Source organism: Arachis hypogaea, chromosome 15, assembly GCF_003086295.3.
Source record: "Arachis hypogaea cultivar Tifrunner chromosome 15, arahy.Tifrunner.gnm2.J5K5, whole genome shotgun sequence".
Taxonomy (NCBI): domain Eukaryota; kingdom Viridiplantae; phylum Streptophyta; class Magnoliopsida; order Fabales; family Fabaceae; genus Arachis; species Arachis hypogaea.
This window is the reverse complement of record NC_092050.1, coordinates 159,501,603-159,527,699: the sequence shown is the minus strand read 5'-3', so window position 1 is coordinate 159,527,699 and position 26,097 is coordinate 159,501,603. Positions and strand designations below refer to the sequence as shown.

The 26,097-nt window shown below is 32.8% G+C and overlaps 2 protein-coding genes across 9 annotated transcripts; one reads left to right on the top strand and one right to left on the bottom strand.

The window, feature by feature from the left end:
- The first annotated feature begins 17,181 nt into the window (after positions 1–17,181).
- Positions 17,182–20,269, top strand: LOC112751936 (uncharacterized). Of its 5 annotated transcripts, none has more exons than XR_003176528.3 (5): positions 17,182–17,600; positions 17,687–17,758; positions 17,847–17,912; positions 18,040–18,105; positions 19,809–20,269. XR_003176528.3 is itself a non-coding variant. In XM_025801273.3 (4 exons), the coding sequence occupies exons 2-4, from the start codon at positions 17,725–17,727 to the stop codon at positions 20,057–20,059; spliced, it is 360 nt and encodes a 119-aa protein (XP_025657058.1). In that variant the 5' UTR covers positions 17,182–17,600; positions 17,687–17,724; the 3' UTR covers positions 20,060–20,269. The 5 variants fall into 5 exon arrangements, 1 of the variants encoding a protein (XP_025657058.1); XR_003176526.3 differs by having other exon boundaries at positions 17,847–17,921; XR_003176527.3 differs by having other exon boundaries at positions 17,847–17,921; positions 18,008–18,105.
- Positions 20,270–21,040: 771 nt separating this feature from the next.
- Positions 21,041–25,673, bottom strand: LOC112751935 (receptor-like protein EIX2). 4 transcript variants are annotated; one of them, XM_072218197.1, is made up of 3 exons: positions 25,426–25,673; positions 21,435–25,285; positions 21,041–21,330 (listed from the first exon to the last, which is right to left on the bottom strand). In XM_072218197.1, the coding sequence occupies exon 2, from the start codon at positions 22,967–22,969 to the stop codon at positions 21,470–21,472; it is 1,500 nt and encodes a 499-aa protein (XP_072074298.1). In that variant the 5' UTR covers positions 22,970–25,285; positions 25,426–25,673; the 3' UTR covers positions 21,041–21,330; positions 21,435–21,469. The 4 variants fall into 4 exon arrangements, with proteins under 4 accessions (XP_072074298.1, XP_072074297.1, XP_072074296.1 ...); XM_072218196.1 differs by lacking the exon at positions 25,426–25,673 and having other exon boundaries at positions 21,435–22,981; positions 25,076–25,415; XM_072218195.1 differs by lacking the exon at positions 25,426–25,673 and having other exon boundaries at positions 21,435–22,981; positions 23,415–25,411.
- Positions 25,674–26,097: the final 424 nt, after the last annotated feature.

Sequence of the window (26,097 nt, the reverse complement as noted above, 5' to 3'; positions counted from 1 at the left end):
TAATAATGTACATATTAATTTTTTTTGTTATTACGTGAGTGAATGCATATTAATCTGTTGTATATTATTAATCGAAAATATTTGGTAACTAAAAATAATTAATTAAAAATAATTAAAATTTATTTTATTTAGTTTTTTTTTTTTGGATATTATCGATTATTGATATAGAGTCTTTTCAATTAATATGCATAACTGATGTAACATATTTTTAAAAATATTTTTTTGATTTTTTTTATTTTTTAATATATTAACCCTTTTTTTTTTGTCAAATATTATCTTAAATTTATGTTGAATTAGAATATTTTATAAAAGATATTTAAAAGGATGCAATCTTTCTTAATTAAAAAAATAATAAATTTATGTACTTATTACTAAAATATAACTAGCGTCTTGGACTAAAATAAAAGAATGAATTGATGAAATAGGTAAAAAAATTTAAAGATAATACATTTAAATATTGAATAAATTTTTATTGTGTTTATTTTTAAATTTTTTAATATTTCACTAATTTTTTTAGGTTTTTCAATATTATTGTGTTTAATGAATAATAATGCATTATGTTAGTTGTGCCCATGTTTGGATTGTCTTTTCTTAGGTAATACGTTATGTATGAAAATTATATTATGTATTAAAAGTAACATACAAAAATGTCTTCGTGTATAATAAAATATCAATATAATTAATGTGCTATATATACATACATGATCATACATGTATATCTCTCTCTATATATAATAGATACTGTACTGGATGCCTCCGGTACGGGTGAATAGATAGATCGAAAATTTGCGGGTCGAAGCGGATGCCGGTTAGAAAGTCATTTTTCGTCACAAATTAAGGCTAGAGTAATACAATTGAGAAATCAGCTTAGCAGTACAAGAATAGGTGCTTCAGTGAATGATTATGTTTTAAAGATCAAAAGCACAATTGATGCATTAACATCAGTGGAAGAACTTGTAAGTGAAAGTGAACATGTAAATGCAATTCTCCATGGCTTAACTGAAGATTATGCACCTATCTTGACTTCCATTCTGACAAGATCCCAAGAAATTACAGTTGGTGAGTTAGAAGCAGTGCTTTTTATACATGAAAACATGTTAGAGAGGTTCAGAAAGCCAGAATTTGATCACATATTGCAAGCAAATGTTGCTCAGTCCAGCCACATAAATCAATTTGATCAAGATATGTATCAAGCCAATCTTGCACAAAGAGGAGGATACAGAAGAAGCTTTCGTGGCAGAGGCAGGTTTCAGAACTCCAGAAATCCAAGAAGTCAACAAGGCTATGGCAGAACTCAGTCTTCACATCAAGAAAGGGGACAACAGCCTCAATTTAACAGGTCAGGAACTCAGAATTATGAAGGTTTTGGCAAAACTCAGTACCAAAATTATGAAAGAATGCAAGAAAGGCCTCAATGCCAGTTATGCAACAAATATGGACACACAGCACGATTTTGCTGGTACAGATATGATTATGATAATGAGCCTTAGACACAACCTCATCACAGAGATGATTATGCACAAAGACAGCAGCAGGATGAGCAACCAAAAGCCAACTTCAGCAGTGTGTTGGCTAATCCTGCAACCATTCATGATTCAGTTTGGTATCCAGACTCTGGAGCTACACACCACATGACTGCAAATCCAGAAATCATGGCTGAAAAAGAAAATTATGCAGGCACGGAACAAGTGGTAGTTGGAAATGGTACAGGTTTGGCTATTAATTGTGTTGGAAAGACCCTCTTCAAAACTGATTTGAGCTCTAGGAATCTAATAATGCAAAAACTGTTATTGGTTCCAGATATAACTAAAAACCTACCTAGTGTTTACCAATTTTGCTGTGATAATAAGGTGTTTTTTGAATTCCACTCACATGGTTGCTTTGTTAAATCTCAGGCCACAAATGAGGTCATTCTTCAAGGAGATGTTGTCAGAGGAATGTATAGGCTATTGAACTTTCACCCAGTTAACCCACCTTCTGCCTTCACTGGTTCCCTGGAGGCAGCAACAAATAAATACACACTTTGACATGCTAGACTTGGGCATGCTTCAGAAGCAGTAGTGTCTAAAATTCTAAAGCTGTGTAATCTCCCATTTTCACCAAATAAGTCAATATGCAGTTCCTGCTGCATTGGCAAGTCACATACTTTACCCTTTCCTAAATCTACAACTGTGTATAATGCTCCACTAGAACTTGTATATTCTGATATCTGGGGGCCAGCTCCCCTACCTGATTCTAATGGAAATCATTACTTTGTGAACTTTATTGATGCATTTTCTCGATTCACATGGTTATATCTCATAAGAAATAGAGCTCAATTAAAATCAGTTTTCTTGCATTTTCAACATATGGCTGAGTTACAATTAAATGCCAAACTAAAGTGTATTCAAAGTGATAATGCTGCAGAATATGTAAGTCTATCTAAGTTACTGCATGAACAAGGAATCATACACAGATTTTCTTGTCCCCACATACATCAGCAAAATGGCACAGCTGAAAGGAAGCATAGGCATGTTGTGGAGATGGGCCTTACAATGCTTGCTGCAGCCTCCTTACCCATCAGATTCTGGAGTGACGCTTTCACAACAGCAGTGAAGATCATCAATGTCCTTCCTACACCAGTGCTAGATGGAGTCTCACCAACTGAAAAACTGTTTGCAAGGCAATCAAATTATGAGGATCTAAAGGTGTTTGGCTGTTCATGTTTTCCACACCTAAGGCCATTCAATAAAAACAAGTTACAATTCAGGTCTTTAGAATGCGTATTCATTGGATATGCCACCTCTCATAAGGGATATAAGTGCTTGACAAGTTCAGGGAAGGTAGTTATCAGCCGCAATGTAGTCTTTGATGAAGAAAAATTTCCCTTCAAAGACTCCCAATCTGCCTTCAACAACCAAAGCTCACCAACTCAGCCCCCACCTTATTACCCCCTACCACCACTTCAACTCCTACCAACACAGACTTAATCCACCCCTGCCAATACTCATCAAACAACTTCCTCCTCCCCATTACCTACTCAACTCCCTCAACATAATCTTGCCTCCCTGCACCCAGCACCCGCAACCTCTAACTCCTCTTCTCAGCTTCAATCCTCACAGCATACAGCACCCTCAGACTCTCCTACCCCGATTCCTATCTCAGACCTGGAAATTGTCCTTCCTTGTGCCTTACCACCAGTAACTAATGCCTCAAATGTTCATCCCATGGTAACAAGAAGCAAAACTGGCTCCCTCAGGACAAAAGCCTTCCAAGCTGCAGTAGAACCTCGAAGTGTGCAGCAAGCACTAATAGATCCTGCCTAGAAGCAGGCAATGGATGTTGAATTCGAAGCCCTGCAAAGGAACAACACTTGGCAGCTTGTTCCCCTGCCCCCTGGCAGAGAAGCCATAGGCAGTAAGTGGATTTTTTGCATTAAATACAATGCAGATGGAAGCCTACAAAAGCACAAAGCTCGCCTGGTTGCTCAAGGTTTATCACAAAGACCTGCATTTGACTTTACTGAGACCTATAGCCCAGTTGTGAAGCCAACCTCAATCAGGATCATCCTGTCCATATCCCTGGCCAGAGGATGGTCAATCAGGCAAGTTAATGTGAACAATGCCTTTCTGCATGGAGAGCTCACTGAAGACGTTTATATGAAGCAGCCACAAGGATATATTGCCAGTGATAGCAGCCTAGTTTGCAAGCTCAGAAAAGACCTCTATGGTCTCAAGCAGGCACCTAGAGCCTGGTATCATAAGCTATCCTCAGCTCTTCTAAATCTTGGCTTCTCACCAACAAAATCAGATGTCTCAGTGTTTGTCCAACAATCAGAAACGTCACTCACCTATGTCCTCATCTATGTTGATGACATAATTGTAACTGGAAACTGTCCAACAGTTCTCACTGCAGTCACTCAAAGACTTAACTCAGCCTTTGCATTAAAGGACATGGGAGAGCTGCACTACTTCCTAGGCATCCAAGTGACCAGGACTGAGGATGGAGGCCTGATGATGTCTCAAGGCAAATATGTGCAGGACCTGCTTGCAAAAGCTGGCATGAATGACTGCAAGCCATGTGCAACACCACTACCTTCAACTCTTAAGATTCAAGCCACTGGAGGTGCTGTGTTTGACAACCCTCAACTCTATCGTTCTGTAGTGGGAAGCTTGCAATATCTCACTGTAACAAGGCCGGACCTGGCCTATAGTGCAAACAAGGTTGCACGGTTTATGCAATCTCCTCTAGAGGCACACTGGAAACTAGTTAAAAGAGTACTGCGGTATGTGCAAGGTACATCTGCATATGGCCTTAAAATCCACAAGGATCCATCCCTAAAGATCACAGCTTATTGTGACTCATACTGGGCTGGTGATCCAAATGACAGAAAGTCAGTTGGTGGTTTCTGTGTCTTCATGGGAAGGAATTTAGTATCTTGGCAGTCAAAAAAGCAAGGAGTGGTGGCCAGGTCAAGCACTGAGGCTGAGTACAGAGCACTGGCAGACCTTGTGGCAGAACTAATATGGATAAAAGGTCTAATAGGAGAGCTAAAGTGGTCAATTCCAGAAGCACCTATGGCATACTGTGATAATCAGAGTGCTGTACTCCTAGCAGCAAATCCAATTTTACATTCAAAAACAAAACACTTCGAAATAGACCTGCACTTTGTAAGAGACCATGTCACAAGTAAAGTGGTTCAAGTATGTCATGTTCCGAGTTCAGTCCAAGTAGCAGACACCCTCACCAAAGCTCTCCCCTCTGCAGTGTTCATTCAGCTTCGAGACAAACTTAAAGTGCAAAAGGTGAAAAATTCAGCAAATTCAAAATAGCAGGGTCATGATAGAGTATGCAGAGAAGATAAATGTAAGGGTCATGTAGAGAAGGATATGTGTGTGTAAGCTAAGCACTAAGCACGTGTGAAAATATGCTAAGCTAGGCTGTTAGATGTAGTTACATTCCCTCCCTCTGAGTCAGTTAGTTCCCCCTTTCTGTTCTGTATGAGCTGGCAAAAGTAGTTGCTCTACAACTAACTTAGTTAGTCTATATAATCTGCAATTGTAGCTTGCACTAATTGAACATAACAGAATCACATGCTTTCCACTCTAATTCAGTTTCAGTCTCACTCATTCTCTTCTTCACACTCTCAATATCTCTCTCAGTTCTCTCTTCTTCTCAAGATTACTTCACAAGTTTCTGACATCCTTTCAGTACCTATAAAGACACTCCGACGCTCAAGTCAGAATGGATCTGAGAGGTATAAGATGTGTAGAGTGAATGACATACCTGAGGAGGCCTGGGCTCCCCTTTATATAGGTGATGGTAATTATCTTATCTTATCTTATCTGGTTAAGATAAGTGAGGTATTTGAATTTGATTGTTGGTTAGAAGCTCTAGTGGGCCGGTTCTGGGCCTTCTAGAAGGGTGAAGCGGTTCGGATCCGGGTAACCGGGTTTGGAGACTGTTCCGGGTGTGGAAGTCGTGAGCCGGATCCATAACAGTTGCTCCCGGAGCGAGAGAGTGAGGGTGCTCGGTCTCATCGCGGGAGGAACCTTTTCCTCGCCGTTGTGGTTTGGCAAGGAGATCGTTGTTTGGTTTTTCCGGTCGCGGTCGGAGATTCATGGAGTTCCTGGCCGTTTCATGGTTAGGCAAGGAGCGCGTTGTTTGGGCATCTCATCACATGTCAGGTTTGATGACCGTTCCGAGAAAAGACCTAGAGATCGGGTCTGGAATAGTTGCCCCGGAGCATGAGAGCATGCTTGCTTGGTCTCAATGCTAAGTTGCTCGGAGAGTCCGATTCTTTGTAGTTCGGGAGACTGTGAGGGGTCTGAAAAGGGCGTGACGTCATCCTGTACCGATTGACAGGATGTTGGTCAGTCCGACTTTTCACAAGTTGAAAGACCGTCAGCTCATGCTTGTTTTGTGTGGCCTTGGTGGATCGTATTAGCTATTATATATTAAGATACTATTAGTATATTAAATATTTCTAATACTCGAATACAAATATAATGAATATAAATTAATTATATATTTCTGACATATCAAAAAGAAAATGCAAGCGCATACAATGATTTTTCATCCATATTATCCTTGGTAGTTATAAAGACATTTTTTGGTAGATAGTTATAAAGACCTTCTATTTATAGTAATAAAATTATATTATATTATTCTTCAATGGAAGCAGCTACATTGAAATAGTTTTGTTCAGCCAGAATTCACCCGGGGAAGGAATATATAATTGACTTTTACACACGCTTTATACTCAAAAAAAAAAGAAAGATTAAAAGAATATGTTTGAAAAATTCGTTCACATCTACTAATAATCTAGTTTTGGATATGTATCTGCCGACCTAGAATTATAGATTAATTAGGAGAAACTTCCTTAATTTCTGGGGTTCTAAAAGAATCATTTTCTTTCAATTTATATCCTTATTTGTTAATTATTTTGATTCAAATTCAATTTTCATATACAATTATTGTTCTACACATGTCATAGCACCGAAACTGTCAATTAAATACTGCTCAATGATACACTATTCACTAGACATTAAGTAAATAATATTTTATCTAATAATTAATAAATATATAAATAATATATATGTTAATTATATTAAATAATAAGATAATAATTATATTTAAATACATTTTGTGTTTCACAAAACAAAAGCAAAGAGCAATCATCAATTGCACTCCACTTCAAATCCAAGGAACAAAGTAAATAATGTAAGAGCATCTTAAACTCAAAGATAATAATATAGTTTTGCAATGAAAATAATGAATTTGAATTTTTTAAATTTTAAATTTTTATTTTAAAAATTAAAGTGTAATCTCTTATTTTTAAATAGTTTTTTATATATATTTTTTCTTGATCTTACTTATGAAATAAATGGTGATGAGATATCACATTTTACCTTTCTAAAGTAAAATTCAAAATTTAAAAGATTCTAATTCAAAAATAATGAAAAAAAAAATGGTAGTTCGGCTTTGGTAGCGCTTTATGTTTTTGGGGACTGGGATTTTTCTAATTTTTGAGTTTGTATAAATTTTTTTAATCATGCATAAAGACTCTTAATAAACAAAAATTTAGTTTATTGAGCTTGACAAAAACACTAATGCACATGTATAAAAAAAATATTAAGCATGTTTTAACATCTTAAGAACTAATTCAAATGGCATATTATATTAGTATGTCTTTATTAATAAAGTGTTTTACGAGAAAGAATATTTTTAAAAAAATTTGAAGGTGAAATTATTATTACAAATATAAAATTAATATTTTTATTTGAAAAATTAAAGACTAAAAAATAGAACATTGTGATTTTTATTAATAACAAGAGTATAGTAAAGTAGAATAGATGATTGAAGAAACTTATCGAAAAAACTTTGATGAAATAAATTATTGAGACGTATTTAATTAGTCTTGAGCTTTGCATTTACACAATAGAAAAATATATATACATACATTCCTTATACTTCTTTTTATTAAAACCTCTTTTAATATATAAATCGATAGATAATAATAAAAGAAGGAAGAAAAAGACAAATGTGTTGTGCTATGCATGGAGGCAACCCTTTTTGTTGAGGTTCCCACGCACAAGATACTCAAAATCCATGGAACTAGATAGAGAAGATGATTTCTTAGAAGGGGAGATTATATTTCCTTTAGGAATAGTAAAGAGAAAGAAAATAAAATAAAACTAAATCATTGCAATGATATATATATATCTGTATATACATGTAAGTGCGTGGAGAGTTCAATTTGAAAAAATATACATAAATATCAAATTCAATGGGCTATAGCTAACTAGTCCACATACATCTCTTTGCTTTTCATTTTCTCTCATTTAATTTGTTTAAACGTCAATGTTTTTTGGATTATTAGGATGGCAATAATACGTACACGTAGAATACATGATATTTGTGTATTTATTGTTATTTTTTTTTAATATTTGAGGTAATTATCCTGAAATAGTGAAATATATGTATACCTCAATTAGAAGGAGTTAGGGATATGTATGGTCGGATGAAATTGGATTTGTCTTGAATTTTAAATATACATTGGGTATAATTTTTTAGACTCTAACCCGATTTTAGATTCGATGAAATTTAAATGTTTTCGGCCCACAATTATAGCGGGTTAAAATCGGGTGAAAATCGGGTCTTTAAAGTTTTAAAAATAATTTATAAAAAAACTTATTTATGATGCACTTATTTATAAAGAAGAAATTTGTTACTGAAAAGTTGATTGATATCCATATTTGAACTTGAATTTGTTAATATATTCTAATTTGATACTTCTTTGATCTATTTTCTAATTCAACAAGTGCGATTAAAAATAAAATAATAAACTTATAATTAATATTACATAATATTGAAATAAATTTAAAATATATATATTTTTTAGTTTCCTTAAGATGCACACGAGTCGGATGAAGCCGAGTCTGTCTTGACCCGATCTAATCCAAAATAATGAATAGATTTATTTTTGAAACCCTTATCTAAATTTAAATTCAATAAAATCACACTAAATTAGTCTTTAAAATATTTGAGACTGAATCAAATCCAGGCCAGATCCAATCATACACACCCCTAAATAGAAAAATGTATGTGCTACTATTTACTAGGATCACCACTCATGATAAATCGGTAATATAAACTATCTCTCAAGAAAAAAATTTCGAGCAAAAGAACACATAATATGAATTCCATGAATTAATGGACAAATCTACCTCAACAATTTCAAGCTTCTCTTGTCATTATTCACTAGGATACACATCTCTTCCTCCTCAAACACACTGAGATTTTTAAACTACATCCAACCTTAAATAAGAATTGAATCTGAATGCAGCATTTAAAAGACATTTTAATATTTCTTTTAGATCGTTGTTATTCTAAAATTAGAGCGAAAAAATTTAATTTGTGAAGTATTCCTTCGACAATATCATCAAAGTTAAATACAAATTAAATAAAATATACATCACAATAAAATGATCTAAAAAATTAATAACTAAGACATCAACAAATATTCGAATAAATAATAAATAAAATTACATGACAAAATTTAAATATTTTTTTTTGTCGGTTGTTGAACGCTTCAAATATTGTGTTTGCGTTGTTTTAATTTTCTTTCAAATGATTTCATCATACTAATAACCACTCATATCATTTTAATTTTATATATAAACTCACCTCATTCATCTCCCTTTTATTACCATGTACCTGTATCTATGTAATCTCCTTCACCCAATAGTTATTGTTTATGATAGCCACATTCTCTCTTTTTTTTTTTGTCTTAATATCACAGATATTTCTAAATTTGACCCAAATATTTTACACCAAATACCTTATTTTATAAGTTTTATTTTTTAGGTTCTATTATTCTCAATATCGTATTTTCCTTTTTATTTAGCCACTTTATTATACTCTTGTTATCGATAAATATCACATATTCTCTTCTTTGCTCTGATCTCTAATTTATTTAATAAAAATTAAAGTAGTAATTTCATACTTATAATAATAGTCTTATCTTCAAATTTTTTCAAAACATTCTCTCTTGTAGAACACTTTATCGTACTATAAAAGTTTTTAAGATATTCACCAACAATAAAACTTATTATAACTAAGAATATATAATGTTATTATTAAATATTTATTTCACAATCATATTAGGTATATATACAAAAATTAGTCTCACTCAAGCGTATAAAATCAATCAAAATATAAAATATATATCAAAAATAAATTAAATATATAATAACTAATTTTTAGTATGTAAATAGGATTTTTATTTAATTTAATATATAAAGGACAAAATTAATTACGAGATTAAAATCAAATGGATGTAATCGTAGATGCCTAATTATTAATCATTAATTGATGATGATGACTATGTGGGTAATGAAAAATAAAGATATCAAGATAGGAATTATTTTATATATATGTATATCATTTCCTCAAAGCTATATACATGGGGGGCCAACATATTTGCTTGCAATTATAATAATAAAAAATAAACAGATATATTGTAATTGTAGTAACTAACATTTGAGATATATATTGATTTAGGGTGAATTCTACATGCATATAGTTTTATTTTATATATTTAATATCATATCATAACCGAACTTGCATAAATTAAATTATATATATGATTTTGATAAATTACCATAAACAATTTTAGTTAGATACTGCAGAAACACATGCACTATATATAATAAGCTGAGACGACTTAATTGATTTAATTAAGAGAAAATATGAAAGGATCGGAATACATGGAATGATATATTTTATAAAATATCCTACACATACAAATTAAATTTTTTGGTATACAAGTTTATATAAATTGACCTAAAATTCAATAAAAATGACCTTCAATTTAGATTACATATAAACACGCATTTTTTTAACCCTTAAATAATGCAAACGGTTCTTTTTTTTAAATCAAAATCGCAACACTCAAAATTCAAATAAGGATCAAAATTTCTCAAAAATCTCTAAAAATCGTCGCGAAAAGGGAAGGAAGTTGTGAAACTGAATTCGAAAAGAATTATGAGAAAATGAAATAAGAAGATGAAGAAGAAGAAGCAGCAGAAGATGAGGAAAAGGAAGAGGAAGAGTTTTGAATTATGCAGAACTTATCAGTACACATACACCGAAAATTTTTAAACAATACACTCAAATATTTTCGGGTTACACCCAAATTTACTGTAAATACAGAAAAATATTTCCTCTAATTCCTATATTTTTTTTCTCTTCTTTTTTTTTCTTATTTCTTTCTTTCTTTTAGTTGAATGAATGTAATTTCATCATCTTTCAAGTAATTTTGCAGCATTATGGGTTTCTTCTTTTTCTTTGTTTGATTTTTTTTGTTTTTATTCTTGTTAAGAGAATAAAACAAGAAGAAATTTAAAAAGATAAAATAAAAAGGAAAAGATGAATAAAAAAAATAAGAAGATAGTGATGATGATGAAAAAAAAGCAGAAGAGGCAGCAAAAGATGAGGAGACGGAAGAAGAAGAGTTTTGAATTATGCAGAACATATCAGCACACGTACACAGAAAATTCTTAAATAATACACTCAAATATCTTCATATTACACCCAAATTTAATTTGCTACAAATATAGCAAAATATTTCCTCTAATGCTGTATTTTTTTTCCATTATTTCGTTCTTTCTTTTAGTTGAATGAATATAAGTTCATCCCTTTCCAAGTAATTTTGTACCATTATGTGTTTCTTCTTCTTCTTTGTTTGATTTTTTTGTTGTTTTTATTCTTGTTAAAAGAGTAAAACAAGAAGAAACTTGAGAAAATAAAACAAGAAAAAAAGATGAATAAGAAAAAAAAAGATAGTGATGATGATGAAAAAGAAGAAGAAAAAGCAGCAAAAGATGAGGAGGAGTGAGAAGAAGAGTTTTGAATTATGCAGAACTTATTAGCACACATATCCCGAAAATTCTTAAACAATATACTCAAATATTTTCGTGTTACACCGAAATTTGTTACAAATATAGAAAAATATTTTCTTTAATACTAAACTTTTACATTAGATTCAATTCAAACTATCAATAATGAACATCAATTTTCACAAACAAAAAGCAATATTATTCACCTACAGAATCATAAACTACTAACAAAAATATTAACTAGAATCGAACCACACTTCAGCCGCTTGATCGGATTCAAATCAATAATCAACTTCGTTCTGGTTCAATTGACAATCTGAATTTGAATTATTCATTATTTTCAACAACGAAATAACTGTTCAAAGCTGATTTTAGAGCTTGATTTCAAAATTGTAGAGAACGAACGAAGAAAAGCACACAAAAAATGCAGAGATGGAAGAGAACATAGATCGAAAACAGAAACGAAATCCTTTTAAAAAATGTAGTTATATATTTGCGCGTTGATTGAAAAATTAGATAGATTAAGAGACGCGTGAGGTAAATTAAGATAAAATAATTTGTACGAATTTATATGAAAAAATGACTTGTACGTGGAAAATAATAAATATTTTATATATAAAAAAGATTTATGTATCTAAAATAAGTACAGGACATATATAAGAAAGAAAAATAAGGACAAGATATAAGAAAGAAAATGAGAGAGAAGAAAATTCCAAAGAAGAATCTCCAGCATGTTTAACTTCAGCAATAAAGTATGCATGCAAGCTACTTAAGAAAAAAAAGAGTAGATATTATTTATTATATATATCTTCAATAATAATAGAAAAAAGAGTAGATATTATTCTAATTTCTAAATATTATCATATATAAAAAAGAAAAAGCTTGAACTTGAATTCTTGTAGCGGCCCTGCATGCTGAGAGGCTTTACAAGCAAATAAACTGAAAACATGTTTCAACTTCAACTAATATATTACGTAGAAATTTTATTTTATATAGTACTACAAGGAAATTAAAACTTGATGTACATGAGTAGTCTTCAACTTTGCATGATATTATTATTATTATTATTATTATTATTATTATTTTATATAGTTCCTATGTGATATTGATCGATGACAAGCTAAGATTTTTGTTGTTGTTGATATTATTAGTTCCCTTTCTTCAATTTTCAACATCGATCGAGTTTGTCCATAACATCAAGAAATATGTTAGCAAAACTAATAAAACCTTGTAATAAAGGTGGCAAAGGTAAATATTCTTTTCTACACCTATTTATATTTTTTGCTTTTGTTTTTATGTTTTTTGGGTCATGATTTCTTTTAAGTTCATTTTGAAAATTATATTCAAATTGCTATTATATATAGCTTGAGTAGCTGACAATTATTGCTAAATTTACAAAAATAAGTATATTAGCCAAAAACCAGCTAAAATGTGTCTGGGCTCCGTAAAGAATCGGATTTTTGTTTGTGCTCCGTGATCCCAGGAGCAGTTTTCAAACATATTATTCAAAAAGTGGTTCTAATTAAACGATTTTGTTTACTTTTTGGCTGGTCACCTCTTGGTTCCATATACTTTTCCTTTAGCATAATAAAAAAATAAAAAAATTCTACTGTCTCTAGTCTCTACCCTATTTTTTATTTTTCTATGCCTTAGTACCATAGATATAATTTTCTTCATTTGTTTAATTTGTGGCATGCATAATCAGGATTGAAGGACCCTAAAGATGAACAAAAAAACATGAACTTCCATGAGGAGTACCAAATGGCTTTAAGGACAAAATCCTATGTTGATTTCCTTAATAAAGCTAATGAATTGCTCATTAAAAATTATTTCAACCACATCGAACTTTCATCAGAGACACTCCTTGAACCATGCCAAGAATCTATATCTTCCATTCTTGACAACACAACAAGAATCTTTCCAAAGAGATCACACCAAGAACTAAGAAGTGTGATGCTAAGTTACTTTGACATCACTTATGAGGCTTCAAACATTTGTATCCGTCTTCTCAAAAGTATCAAACAAGTCCAATCCAATTACCAATTCATTCAAAAGGCACTAGACATTATTATTATTGATGATGATGATGAATCCTTAGAAAATTTCAATCTCATGATTTCCGAGCTCAATTCATTCATATTCTTACGTAATCCATTTTCAAGGCTTATTAACAACAACAATAGTAATCAAGAATACTTCAAGCATATTAGTGATAAGCACTCATTATTATTGCAACATTTGAAGTCTATGATTACAAAAGTTGGAAGGAAAATTAAGCTTATAAATTTCTTATTAAAATCCTTAACAATCATAGCCATAGGGAAGAAGCTAATAAGAAGATCAAAGTTCTCGTCTTCAAGTTTTTTTAGAAGAATTTGTGATCAACTAGACATTGCATCAAAAGGAACATATATATTGAGTAGAGATTTTGAAACAATGAGTAGGCTTGTTGTTAGGGTTCATGGTGAGATTGAACATATCAAGCTAATAGTGAAGTTCTGTTTGGAAAGAAAAGAGGACAAGTTTTTCTCTTTGCAAATGGTGATGGAGATTATAAGAAAAAATGATGTTGGATTTAGAAAACAAGTGGAAGAACTTCAAGAGCATGTGTGCTTGTGCCTTGTCACAATTAACCGAGCAAGATGTTTGGTTTTTAATGAAATCACAAAACAGTAATGCTAGGAACCAAGAGGGTACCAGCAAAAAATCAGCCAAATGTCTTTGGGTGAATCTAAAACTTCTACGTAAATAGTATTTATGTTAGGCATTAGGATGTTTCTTCTATCAAGTATCAGAATGTTTTTTTTTTCATACTAAATGGATGTTCTTTTATATATTTTATAAATCTTTTTATATACTAAGAATTTGGATTGTTGGAAGTTCCGTGATCCCCGTCTCTATTTCTCTAACGTATCATTCAAAATTTTAATTTGGGGTGAGAAGCAATTAATATCAAAGAGAAAGTCTAGGGGGCCAGCAACTTTTGTGTTTTGTGGCCAACACTTAACCATCAAAAGAAAAGTGAGTGATATCTCACCATTGGATGTAATCTCACACCATTAAAAATACTATTGATGACCAATTGATGGTTACAAAACACAAAAATTGCTAGCCCCCTAGCACTCCTCAATATCAAATATTATAAATTAAAAACAAATAAAATTAATTAAATATAATTATAAATTAATTAAGTTGTTTACTTTTTGGCTAATCACCTCTTGGTTCCATATACTTTTCCAATCACAAAATCATGTATTGGATTGAATGCTTGTATGTCACATTAATAATTATTGAAAAAAAAAAAAAAAGACACTTTGTTATATATGTCTTATGTAAATATGAACTATGTATAGAGTGTTTAATATTTATCTTTTTGTAAATAAAGTTCTGGTTAGATTAGGAATATCAAGTTAAAAAGATGTGATTTTGTTTCTTTGTTTGTTACTCCAACAAAGAATGATAAACAGAAATCCTATGAAAAGAGGAATTGTTAAGGGTTATTCGAATATACTCTCTCTATATATATTTAGTATTATTATAAATTGATAAAAATCATAAAATAAATTAAAAATTAATAGAAGAGTTATAATTGTTCATGCTATATGTATAGTGCTACGTTGTTTATATGTTTGCCCTGAATCTTGTTTTTAATTAGTCTTTATTCAAGATTCAAGATTTACTCTAGCTTAAATTATTTTCTAAATTAGTTTCAAAATTCAACAAAAGTTAACATTTTTATTAACAAGAAAATAGGGGTTATTTTTAAATGTTCTTTGCTAAGTAGGGAGTGTTGTACTCTTTGTTAATTCATCAAATCTCAACTCTTTATTTATTATATTTTATATAAATAGTTTAAATTTAAAAAAATAATCTGTTAGGTTAACTATTTTTTTTATAAGTTTTGAATGTTTTTTTAAGTATTATGTATATAGCTAAAGTCTAAAACAAAAAAATATATAAATATTAAAAGTATGATATTTGTCCAAAATATAAAGAAGTTGGGCTTTGAAATTGAAGTAAATAATGAATAAAAAATAAGTTAACAATTTATGCACTAAACCCAAAAGAATCAGTTATGCAATCGCCAAAATGTCATCTAATTAAGAAGTTTTATCAAATTTATTTAAAGAATCTTACCACCGTAGTCATTTGATCTTAAATGGAATGGCATCTTTGATGAAGGAGACCGAGATAGAGATGAATGAGCAACGCCTTGTTTCAGACAGAGCAACGCCTTGTTGTTTGGAAGGGAGAAGACATGTTGGTAAGGCTTGATGAAGGAAGATGTTGAAGACTTTGGATTAGCATAGGAGCACCATCACGTTGAAGATAAGTTGCTAATTAGGGAAGGGTGATGATGTTTAAAGATATCAGATCAGCAGTAATGGAAGAATTTCATGCTGAGTACTTCGCTGGTGTAATGGTTTTGTCTCGAATCGTATTAAATGAGAGGCTGATTTTTTCTTCTTTTTTACTAGCTTGTTCGATCATAACAAAATAATAAGAGTTAAATCTCAAAGTGGTCCCTGAACTTGCAATCGAGCCTCACGGTCGTCCCTAAACTTGCAATGGCCTCAATATTGTCCCTGAATTTAACAAAAGTAACTCACGCACGGTCGTCCCTAAAGCGTTTTTCGGAGAATATTTCTTAACGGCATGATGACGTGTATTGAGAGACGCCGCGGTGGATAGGTGATGTGGCTGTTATCGTTATTTGACTCAATTTAGTCCCTGAAGTGGTTTATAACCCTAGTCCCCAATTTGAGTTCTATCTGTGTCCACCATTAGAAGTCACTCTCTTATGGAAGAGTTTTAGGGACTAAATTGAGTCAAATAACGATAGCCACATCATCTATCCACCGTGGCGTCTCTCAGTACATGTCATCACGCCGTTAAGGAATATTTCCCGAAAAATGCTTCAGGGACGACCGTGAGTCACCTTTGTTAAATTCAGGGACAATATTGAGGCCATTGTATATTTAGGGACGACCGTGAGACTCGATTGCAAGTTTAGGGACCACTTTGAGATTTAACTCAAATAATAATAATAAATATGTTTTGATAAGATCAAAATGGTCAAAGTGGATGTCCATTAATATGGGCGGCTAATTTGGTTTTAGATACTGAATTACTCAACTTCTCAAGACAAACCAAAGTTAATGAAATTGAAAATGTAAAACTTGCTTTGTCTATAAATAGAGAAGCAACTGAGGAGCAAAAGACACGAACAATCAATAAAAATTTTCTTTCTCTCTCTTATACTGCTAACACACTCTTCTCTTTCTTTTATATACACTACTATATATTGGTAATATATATATAAATAATTTCTATTATATTGAAATATTAATTGCGGTACTAGAGTCTTCTATTTCTACTTCTTTATTTATATTTACCATATCTTATTTATTTCACAACAAAATAAACTCAATTTACCTACTAATCTTTGATAACTTACTAATTTTTTATAATAAATTAATTTTTGAAAAATGTTGTATTTTTTACTTTTCACCAAAGATAAATATAATATTATAAATACCCTATTAGCTCATAAGACTTTTTGTTAGTTGTTTGTTTGAACAAAAACCAAAATTTTTTATAAATGTCACAAGATTTAAATTTAATGATTTTATGTGTACAAAGTCAAATAAATTTTTTTATAATTAGTTTTGTCAAGATTAAATCTTTGATAAACAATTTTTTTTCCCAAAGTTATATCATTTTATTACTAAAAGATAAAGCTGAAGCCAGCTGTCTGCATAGTCTGCATAGTATATAGAAAAGGGAAAAATCCAAACATAGCCAAAGGCAAATACGCTGTTTAAATTCTAATCAGGAAGGTTAAAAACAAGAATTTGGATTCTCTAAATTTTAAATTTGTACTTTAGAGGGTAAAGTGTGATCTTCTACCTTTGAATGGTTTCTCTCTCATATTTATTTTTGGTCCCACCTATAAAATAAATGGTGAGAGATCACACTTTAATCTCTAAAGCGAAATTCAAACTTTAGAGAATCCAAATCCAAAAACAAAGGGAAAAGGGAAGATAATGTCTTCTAAGAGACCAGAACTTCTGGCTATGGCGACGAAGCTCTTTGAGCTTGGTGGTGCCGGCGAAACTCCTCCTCTGCTTGCATGGCCCGAGACAGAACTTCCTCGGGAGATATTTTCTTCCTTTCAAAAACGAAGTTGTTCCTGATAAGCCAAGAATGCCATAGAAGGTAAGCAAGTTGGGCACTTTTAATCTTGTAATGATCTTAATTGAAACTGACTAGAGGGGATAAATTCCACAATCCTACCATTTCAGGACATAGTACAGTGGCATGAAGTGGGGATTCTGCAACAATGAAGCATCTGGGGCAATTAGCTAAAATTTGGGGTATTCTTCTATTCAACTTTTTCATAACTGCAATTCCTTTATGAATTAATTTCCACACAAATAATTTTACTTTCGGTTGTACTTTTAGATTCCAGAGCTTTTTCCATATTTCTTTATGTTGGAAGCGCTGATGGAGCTGTTCTTGTGGGGGATGGTAAAATTGGTACACAATTGCATATCCTGATTTTACTGTAAACTCTCTAGAATTATTATGCACCCAATATACCGAGTCTTCTTGCTGTGTGATAGGGAGCTGACAAATTTTCTGTGCTGTTTCACAGCCAAAGTTTAGACTGACGAGCGTTTGATTCCATTCACCAGACTCTGTAAATAGTTGTCTAAGTCAGGTAAGGTTTTCATTTTTGCATTCTCCATTAGGTATAAGAAATGGTAGTTGAGCTCCAAACCATGGATCCTCCCTTATTCGAACACCTCCTTGTTTAGTTACATGTCATTTCACCCTTTTTTCTAGTACCTTTCGGTCCTCTAGTAAGCTTTGCCATATCCAGGATGGCCTGTGTCCTGCTTTAGCTTCAAGAAAGGAAGAGTAGTTAAAGTATTTATTCTTAAATATTTTATAGAACATTGAGTGAAGTTTTTTGAGCAATCTTCAGCTTTGTTTGGCTAGCATAGCTAGATTAAAAGTTTTTAGGTCTTTAAATCCTAGTCATCCATTCATCTTTTCCCTGCTTAGTGTGTCCCAACTGATTCACTGCATCTAAAATAATTAAATATATCTCACCATTATATATTAAACTTGTATGCTAATAATAAAAAAAAGGCAAACATGTCTTGATCCAAAAAGTACAAATAAAAAATCCAGAAAAAAAAAAAGAAATAGATTAAACTAAGGTAATATCCAAATAGGAGAACAACAAAAATTAACATTTGATAATACTCTCTTACAACTCTCATCTTCTAAATTGTAGATGCCAATGTCATGGCGCCAAACATCATCTTCTGCGTGTAATCCAAACATATTATCAGTAAAATAGATCTTATTTCCTTTGTAACTGTCCGCTAATATCTGAATTGAAGAATTGAATCCAACTATTAATACATAATTCTCTAAGTCATATATTCTTGACCATACTTTTGCCTTTTTATTCAATTTATAAATATCGAATTTGATAGTCTCGTAATCCTGCCACCGTTTAAATCCCCTCGCCAAACTAACATGTCTTACGAGCATCAATAAACTTCCATCATCACAACCAATCAAATAGTTATATTGGACAAAATTGGTGTCAAGTTTATAAAGAGGTCTGCCTTGGTAAATTCTTCTCACCGGCTCTAACTTTTCCTTTATATCAAATTAACATACTTAAGGAAACTATATTTTATCAATCCTTTTGAATATACTCTTAGCTTTACTTTAATTAATTGTTCACCTCTTTCGAAGACTCTAAACTCAAACAAATCTCAATGACAAGATTAATTATATCAATCATTTTTTAGCCACTTAATTAATTCTCAATCACAACTTCAATTATTAATCACTTTAAAACATTCAGAAACTAAAAGTACAAGCAAAAGACTTAATTCAACATACAAACAAATCACAACAAGACAAGCAGCACAATTATAAAGAAATAAGACAAGCAAACATAATCAAATGCAGATGCACAATTAAGGATGATGCATGTCTAGCCCTAGTGCAGGTAATGAGCTCATCTGTCGGTTTCTATCCGCTCCCGACGTAACCCGAAGCAACTGAAACGGGTATGGCTTTCCAGTTGGCTATACCCCTGTGTACAGGAAATAACACAGTTGTTGCAGTCCTCGCTCACTTGGTTCATTAAAACTTAATGCATGCAACCTTTTTTATATGCACCTGTTTTGCATGATACAGTTGTTGCAGTCCTCGCTCACTTGGTTCATTAAAACTTAATGCATGCAACCTTTTTATATGCACCTGTTTTGCATGATACAGTTGTTGGCTCACTTGGTTCATTTTTGGTGACTTGGTTCATTAAAACTTAATGCATGCAACCTTTTTTATATGCACCTTTGTACTTTGTACTAACATGCAACCTTCTTCATTTTGCAGAGAATAGAATCACACAATGTCTGCATGGAATTATTTGCGATAGTTGCAGGCATATTGAACGAGACTGTACTGATAGTTGCGCATGTGAGAATCAATGCAGCAACAACAGTGGAAATGTCGAAGTTGAACCATACAATTGCCAGGAAATAACACATTGTAGATTAACAACCTGCAGCTGCAGGAGGATGGCAATGGCGTGCACTGCACAATGCCCATGCAGGGGCGAGGAGGAAAGCTGCACCAACATATGAAGTGAATCTGCAAACTGCTGGAATAAAAAGTTGAAATAATGTCACCTTTTAGAGATAGAGGAAGAGATAGACATAATCTGCCCGTACTTAGAAGTAACACTATGCTGTAATAACAAGACACGTGAACATACTCATTAAAAAAAAAAAAAAGTGAACGTACTGTAATAAAAAAAGGTGGGTACTCCAATGAAGATATTATAATTGTCTTTATGTGATAATTTTTCTTTTTGACCTTTGGATGATAGATTGTAGGGTTAGATTTTGATATGTTAAAAAAGTGTTCTTTCTATTTGAAGTGTGGCCAAATCAATAAATCACACTTTTATACAAAGGATCTTCATAAAAAGATGTTTTTTACATCTTCATTTGAGTAGCTCCCATAAAAAAAAGGTACCTGTAGAAAAAGTATATCAATAAATGCAATTCTAGTAAATTTTGTGTAGAAAATTTGAGCTTTGCTTTCTCATATGCCTGTAGAAAAAGTATATCAATATATGCCTAATTAACACATATAGATTGAGTCTCACGTGTATCATAATAGGTCTCAAAGAAGATAAATTAAATTAAATGATTGAGATTGTTGGTGAATGCAAAATGAGAGAAGAAACCATCTTCAAAATGTGTTCAATATATAACACCGCGTGTTTTGGATGCAACAACTGCGAATTGAAGAAATGAATTGCAGCTGGGAAGCAATGATGAATGCATGGAAGCAAAAGTAGGCATCCAAAACAGGGGAAAAACAGAATTTTCGTGGCTTAGGCATATGCAAGAGCGAATATGAGATACATGCTATGCAACCAAATGCACCAAAATCCAAAACAACTATGTCACATGCATGACTGTGATCCATTTGAAACAATGATTGCTTAACATCATCCCATCTTCCTACTTAGCTGAATTCAGTTAAGCCATATTGAACTGCTAGTCAAGCTTCTCAAGAAAATTCATTGCCATGCAAAAATGATTTGATGACCGTTATCCCATGAAAAATATAAAATAGATATCATATTCTCTTGTCTAAACCAAATACATTACAATACTGATTGGTAACTGGTAGTTACAATTCACAAATACAAACTGATATATCAATAAGTAACACTCACTAGTACTTAGTTACAAGTAACAACTCATATTTTATTTACTTTTAAAGTTTCTCACATTCGCTTCATGAACGACTACTTAGTTTTATTGATCACTTGAAAGTTGAAAGTGCTGCTGCTTTATTTGCTTCCTGACTAGAATGATGCCAGCACATGGTCGCCGATCCGCTATCAGTGAAAAGATAAGAAACCATTAACATCATTCAAAGTTCATAGGTTAAACAATATTTCATATCAACAAAAATTGAAATAAATAAAAAAGAAGGTATTACCAATCAAGCTAGTAGTTGTTGCATTATTGCATATATCACCACCATTGCCACCTTGACATAACTTTTTCTGTTATGTTGTTCAAGGATCGGAAGCAAGCATGTCTCCATGAGCGATTGAAGAGGATAGTGCCAAAGATCCCCCAGAATCCAGCAAAGAATCCCAATCCCATGCTTGCGAAGAACGCTTGAATAAAACCATCATCATTCTCATCTTGGGTTTTAACCACAGATTCTTGACGTGGCCCTTCCTTGGGACACATTTTTTCGAGAGGTAGCCCACAGAGATTTTGATTTTCTTCGTAACTTGAGGCATTGAAACTCTGCAACTGTGTGCCAGTTGGAATTTGTCCAGACAAATTATTATGTGATAGATCCAACACTGAGAGAAAATCAATTTGTGCAAGACTAGAAGGAATGGAGCCAAATAAATGGTTTCTTGACAAATCAAGAGACTCCAATGATAACAACCTTCCAATTTCTGAAGGAATTTTTCCTGTCAAGTTATTTCTTGATAAATTCAATGAAACTAGCTCCACCAAATTCTCAAGTTCTGACGGAATATCCCCTGAGAACTGATTACTTGAGAGATCAATACCTTTTAGAAGCAGCTTATCATTCTCAAATATGTGTTCTACACCTTTCCACATCAACAAAGCAATTATATCATAATCATACCCATACATTCCAAGAGTGTGGTTGACAATACAAGAATGATCATGGGAATCTGTTAAGAACCTTTCTTGGGTGGTCATTGCAGTGAAGTTAATGAAACATTTTGGAATTGGGCCCCACAGAAGATTAACCGAGAGATCCAAGAAGCGAATGCCATTTAGAAAACAGAGAGATAATGGTATACTTCCAAAAAAGTGATTTTTCCGCAAGCTTAACATTTGCAGTTGTTGTAAGCCGCTTCCAATCCAAGAAGGAATGATTCCTGATAATTTGTTCTCTCCTGCATCCAGCATCACTAAATTTTTGCAATGCTTCATCGAGAAAGGAAGCTGCCCCGTCAAGCTATTGTTTCTCAATATCAATACAAGAAGCTCAAGAACTGATCCCATTGAAGTGGGGACTTGTCCAGAAAAATTATTGTTACTCACATCTATATAAGCTAATGATTTAAAATTCTCCCAACAATCAGGGATTTGACCAGATAAATAATTGTTTGAAATATCTAATTGGCCTAATCTTTCAGCTGTATCATTGGCACATACAAATGAAGTAACATCTGAAAATTTATTGTTGGACAGATCCAGGGACACAGCTCTTCGTAAAAATAGCGGGATTGAGCCTTCAAATTGATTTGCAGCTAGATATATAGAAGGATATTCCGTAAGCCTCAATGGAAAATCTGGAATTATTCCAGTGAGATTGTTGTACGAAATGTTCATCTTATTTAGCCTTGTTGATAGAGCCCAAAACCACTCTGGAGTGATATCCGAAATTCCAGCATTGGAAATATCAAGTTGCATCAAGTTTTTCTGTGTCTGCAACCATTTTGGAAAATCGGGACCCAACTTGCAATGCTGCAACATTATCACTTGCAACTGAAAAGGTGGAATCCAGTCACGATTAATTTCCAAAACAAATGAGTTGCCAGATAATCCAAGACCTTCAACTTAGACAAAGTGCATGTTTGAGCGCCATTATTTTGTTAAAAAAAGATCTTTTTTTTATTTTTTAACGTGTTTGGCAAATTTCTAGTAGTAAAAGTAAAAGCACTAGTAAAATAAAAAAAAGATCTTTTTTGAGAAGCTGTAATTTACATCTTTTTTTAAAAGATCTTTTTTCCTTAAAAAAAAGATGTTTTTTCATGTAATAAATAAACAAAAAGTACTTTTATATTATTATACCCAAACATAATTGATAGATAAAAAGACTTTTTTACATGAGATATCCAAATATAAAATTACTTTTACTTCTCTATAAGATCTTTTAAAAAAAGATAACTCGAAAAAAGATCTCTTCTTAAAAGCTCACCCAAACAAACCCAAATTATGAAACTGAGAGTCTGTGATGACCCCTTCCAAAGAGTTTGAGTTCATGATCAATGTCTCCAACTGTGACGGAAATTGAATTCCTTCAGGAACCTTCCCATTTAGCTTATTTTGAGACAAATATAAATGTGTTAAAGATGGGAAAATTGAGATGTCAGGCAAGGTTCCGTTGAATTGGTTATTTTGGAGATTCAAATGTTGGAGTGAGTATCTTGCGCATCCAGACAAGTGCTGGATTGCAACTGGAAGCTCTCCTGTCATCTTGTTATAAGACAAGTCTAATGATTGGAGACTACATATGTTTCCAAATGACTTTGGAATTCCACCTTCTATAGAGTTTGAACTGATGGACAAAGCCTTTAACTGAAATGGCAACCTGATATTGTCAGGTATTTTTCCTCTTAACTGATTTTGGAAGAGGTACAACTCTTTTAAAAGTGGGAATATTGAAAGGTCATCAGGTATTGAGCCAGTCATCTGGTTATAGCCCAAATACAACTCTTGTAGTGAGTGAGTGACACAGCCAGCTGAGAGATTGTGAAGAATTGATTCCAAATCTTCGGTCAAATTGCTTTCAAACACCTCCAAAGAAGATAAGGTGCATATATTCGCAAAGGATTTGAAATCCCTGGCCGTGATTTGATAATGAGATATGTGAAGCCGCTCAAGTGATTGCATTGTTATGTCAAAATGATTTGATGTGGCAGGTGTGGAACCCTCTAAGAGGCCAGAATCAAGGGCAAGTTCAACAAGGTTGGAAGTGACATTGGACAACCATTGGAATAACAGGGAAGGAGTGAAGGTGTTATAAGAAAGGAAAGAAATTGAATGGATTTTTATTTTCTTTAGATGTGTTTGGATGAAAGGAAAATGAGAAGGAAAGAAATAGTATAAAAAGACAATTTTACCCTTATATTATAAAATATATTGAAAAAAGTAAAGGGGTAATATTGGAAGTAGAAAGAGAGAATTAATTTTCTCTCCATTGTTGGAAGGAAAAAAAAAATGGTGGATCCCACCAATATTTTTCCATCCATTTTCCTTCCTCTCCCATTTCTTTCCTCAATCAAACAAGGAAAAATAACTATTTTCCTTCCAATTTCTTTCCCTCCCTTTTCTTTCCTCCTATTTTCACCTCAAACAAACACACCATTAGTGTGGAGATATTACTGATGGCTTGTATCCAGTTATAAGAATTGTTGAGATTCAATATAGAGGTCAAGTCAAGATTGGTTAAAGAGGTAAGAGTGGATAACCATTCTCCATCATCATTCATTTTGAGAGAACCAAGTGTACCGTCAAGGTAAAGCTCGTGCAAGCTTGAAAGGTTCCCAAGTTGAGATGGTATTGTTCCTTGGAAATCATTTAGATCGAGATTAAGATACTGCAACTTGGACAGATTTCCAAGTTGATAAGGAATTGAACCCTCTAAACGATTGTCAAAAAGATTCAAGTATGTTAAATGAGGAAGAGATCCAAATTGAGTTGGAATTCTTCCACCAAAGCCACAAGATGACAGATCAAGATACCTCAAGCTGGTGAGGTTACCAAAGAATTCAGGGATATGGTAATCTTCAAAACGATTGGAATTGAGGTTCAAGTACCTGAGGTGCTGCAATTCCACTAACGAGCTGGGAATCTTACCTCTCAAAAATGAATATTCATTTACGATGACGTCACGGTGAAGGTCGAGACTGATAACATGGGCAGTGAGGTTGCTGCAGCGAACACCGTTCCAATGGCAGCAATCACGACCCTTCCACGAAGAGAGAATGCCGTAGTCATCAACCATGGCGGCCTTGAAATCCAGCAGTGCTTGCCTCTCCCGCTCTGCGCACTTCACCGCTCCTCCTCCTGCAGTAGCACAAACAAGAAGAAGTAAAACAGCTTCAATCAGAATCAGATTATTCATCCTCATCATGACCACGCTCATCACAAGTGAAGTATGAACTCAAGAATGAGTGGTAATAACTGGAATGTGCCTATTATAGTACCATATATGGATCCAATATATAGTAGAGGACCTCCATTCGTTGCTATGAATTACTATCACTATCATGTCTCACAAAATTCCAGAGTATTTCTGACGTTGCAACTTTTAAATTTCTTGCACCATTTTCCACGGAATGAAGGTACCAGGAGGACCACAATCTTTATAGAGTATCTTCAATTGGGTGCTTGAACAATGAGGACGATCCATTCTATACTCCAAGCTGCATGCAACTTTGAATTGAATGACACTATTTTCCACGATATGATGTTGATAGCCAATATCCTTGTAAAGAAAGTGTCGTTATTATTTGAATGGGAAAGAATGAGGAGCCAATGAAATATTTATACAATGGAAGTTTAGAGAGTATTAGAGATATAATCATTAGTGTTACCTTTTTCCATTAGCTGAAGCTTTTGGGATGAGTGGTATCATGCATGGTATTAAAGCGCTAGATCTGAAAGGTCAAGAGTTCGAGTCTTGATGAACCCAAAATCATTTAAAATCACTTATTCCTATTACTTCTATTTGCTCTACAAGTAAAATATGTGAGATTGTTAAGTTTTAATTTTTTTTTATAATAAATTAATTTTTAAAGAATGTTGTATTTTTTACTTTTCACCAAAGATAAATATAATATTATAAATAGCCTATTAGCTCATAAGACTTTTTGTTA

Coding starts and splice junctions, on each gene's coding strand:
- LOC112751936 (XM_025801273.3), top strand. CDS start 17,725: ATGAAGCATCTGGGGCAATTAGCTAAAATTTGGG. Junction 17,759..17,846: donor GCAATTAGCTAAAATTTGGG/GTATTCTTCTAT, acceptor TTGTACTTTTAG/ATTCCAGAGCTTTTTCCATA. Junction 17,922..19,808: donor TGTGGGGGATGGTAAAATTG/GTACACAATTGC, acceptor TTCATTTTGCAG/AGAATAGAATCACACAATGT.
- LOC112751935 (XM_072218197.1), bottom strand. CDS start 22,969: ATGTTGCAGCATTGCAAGTTGGGTCCCGATTTTCCAAAATGGTTGCAG.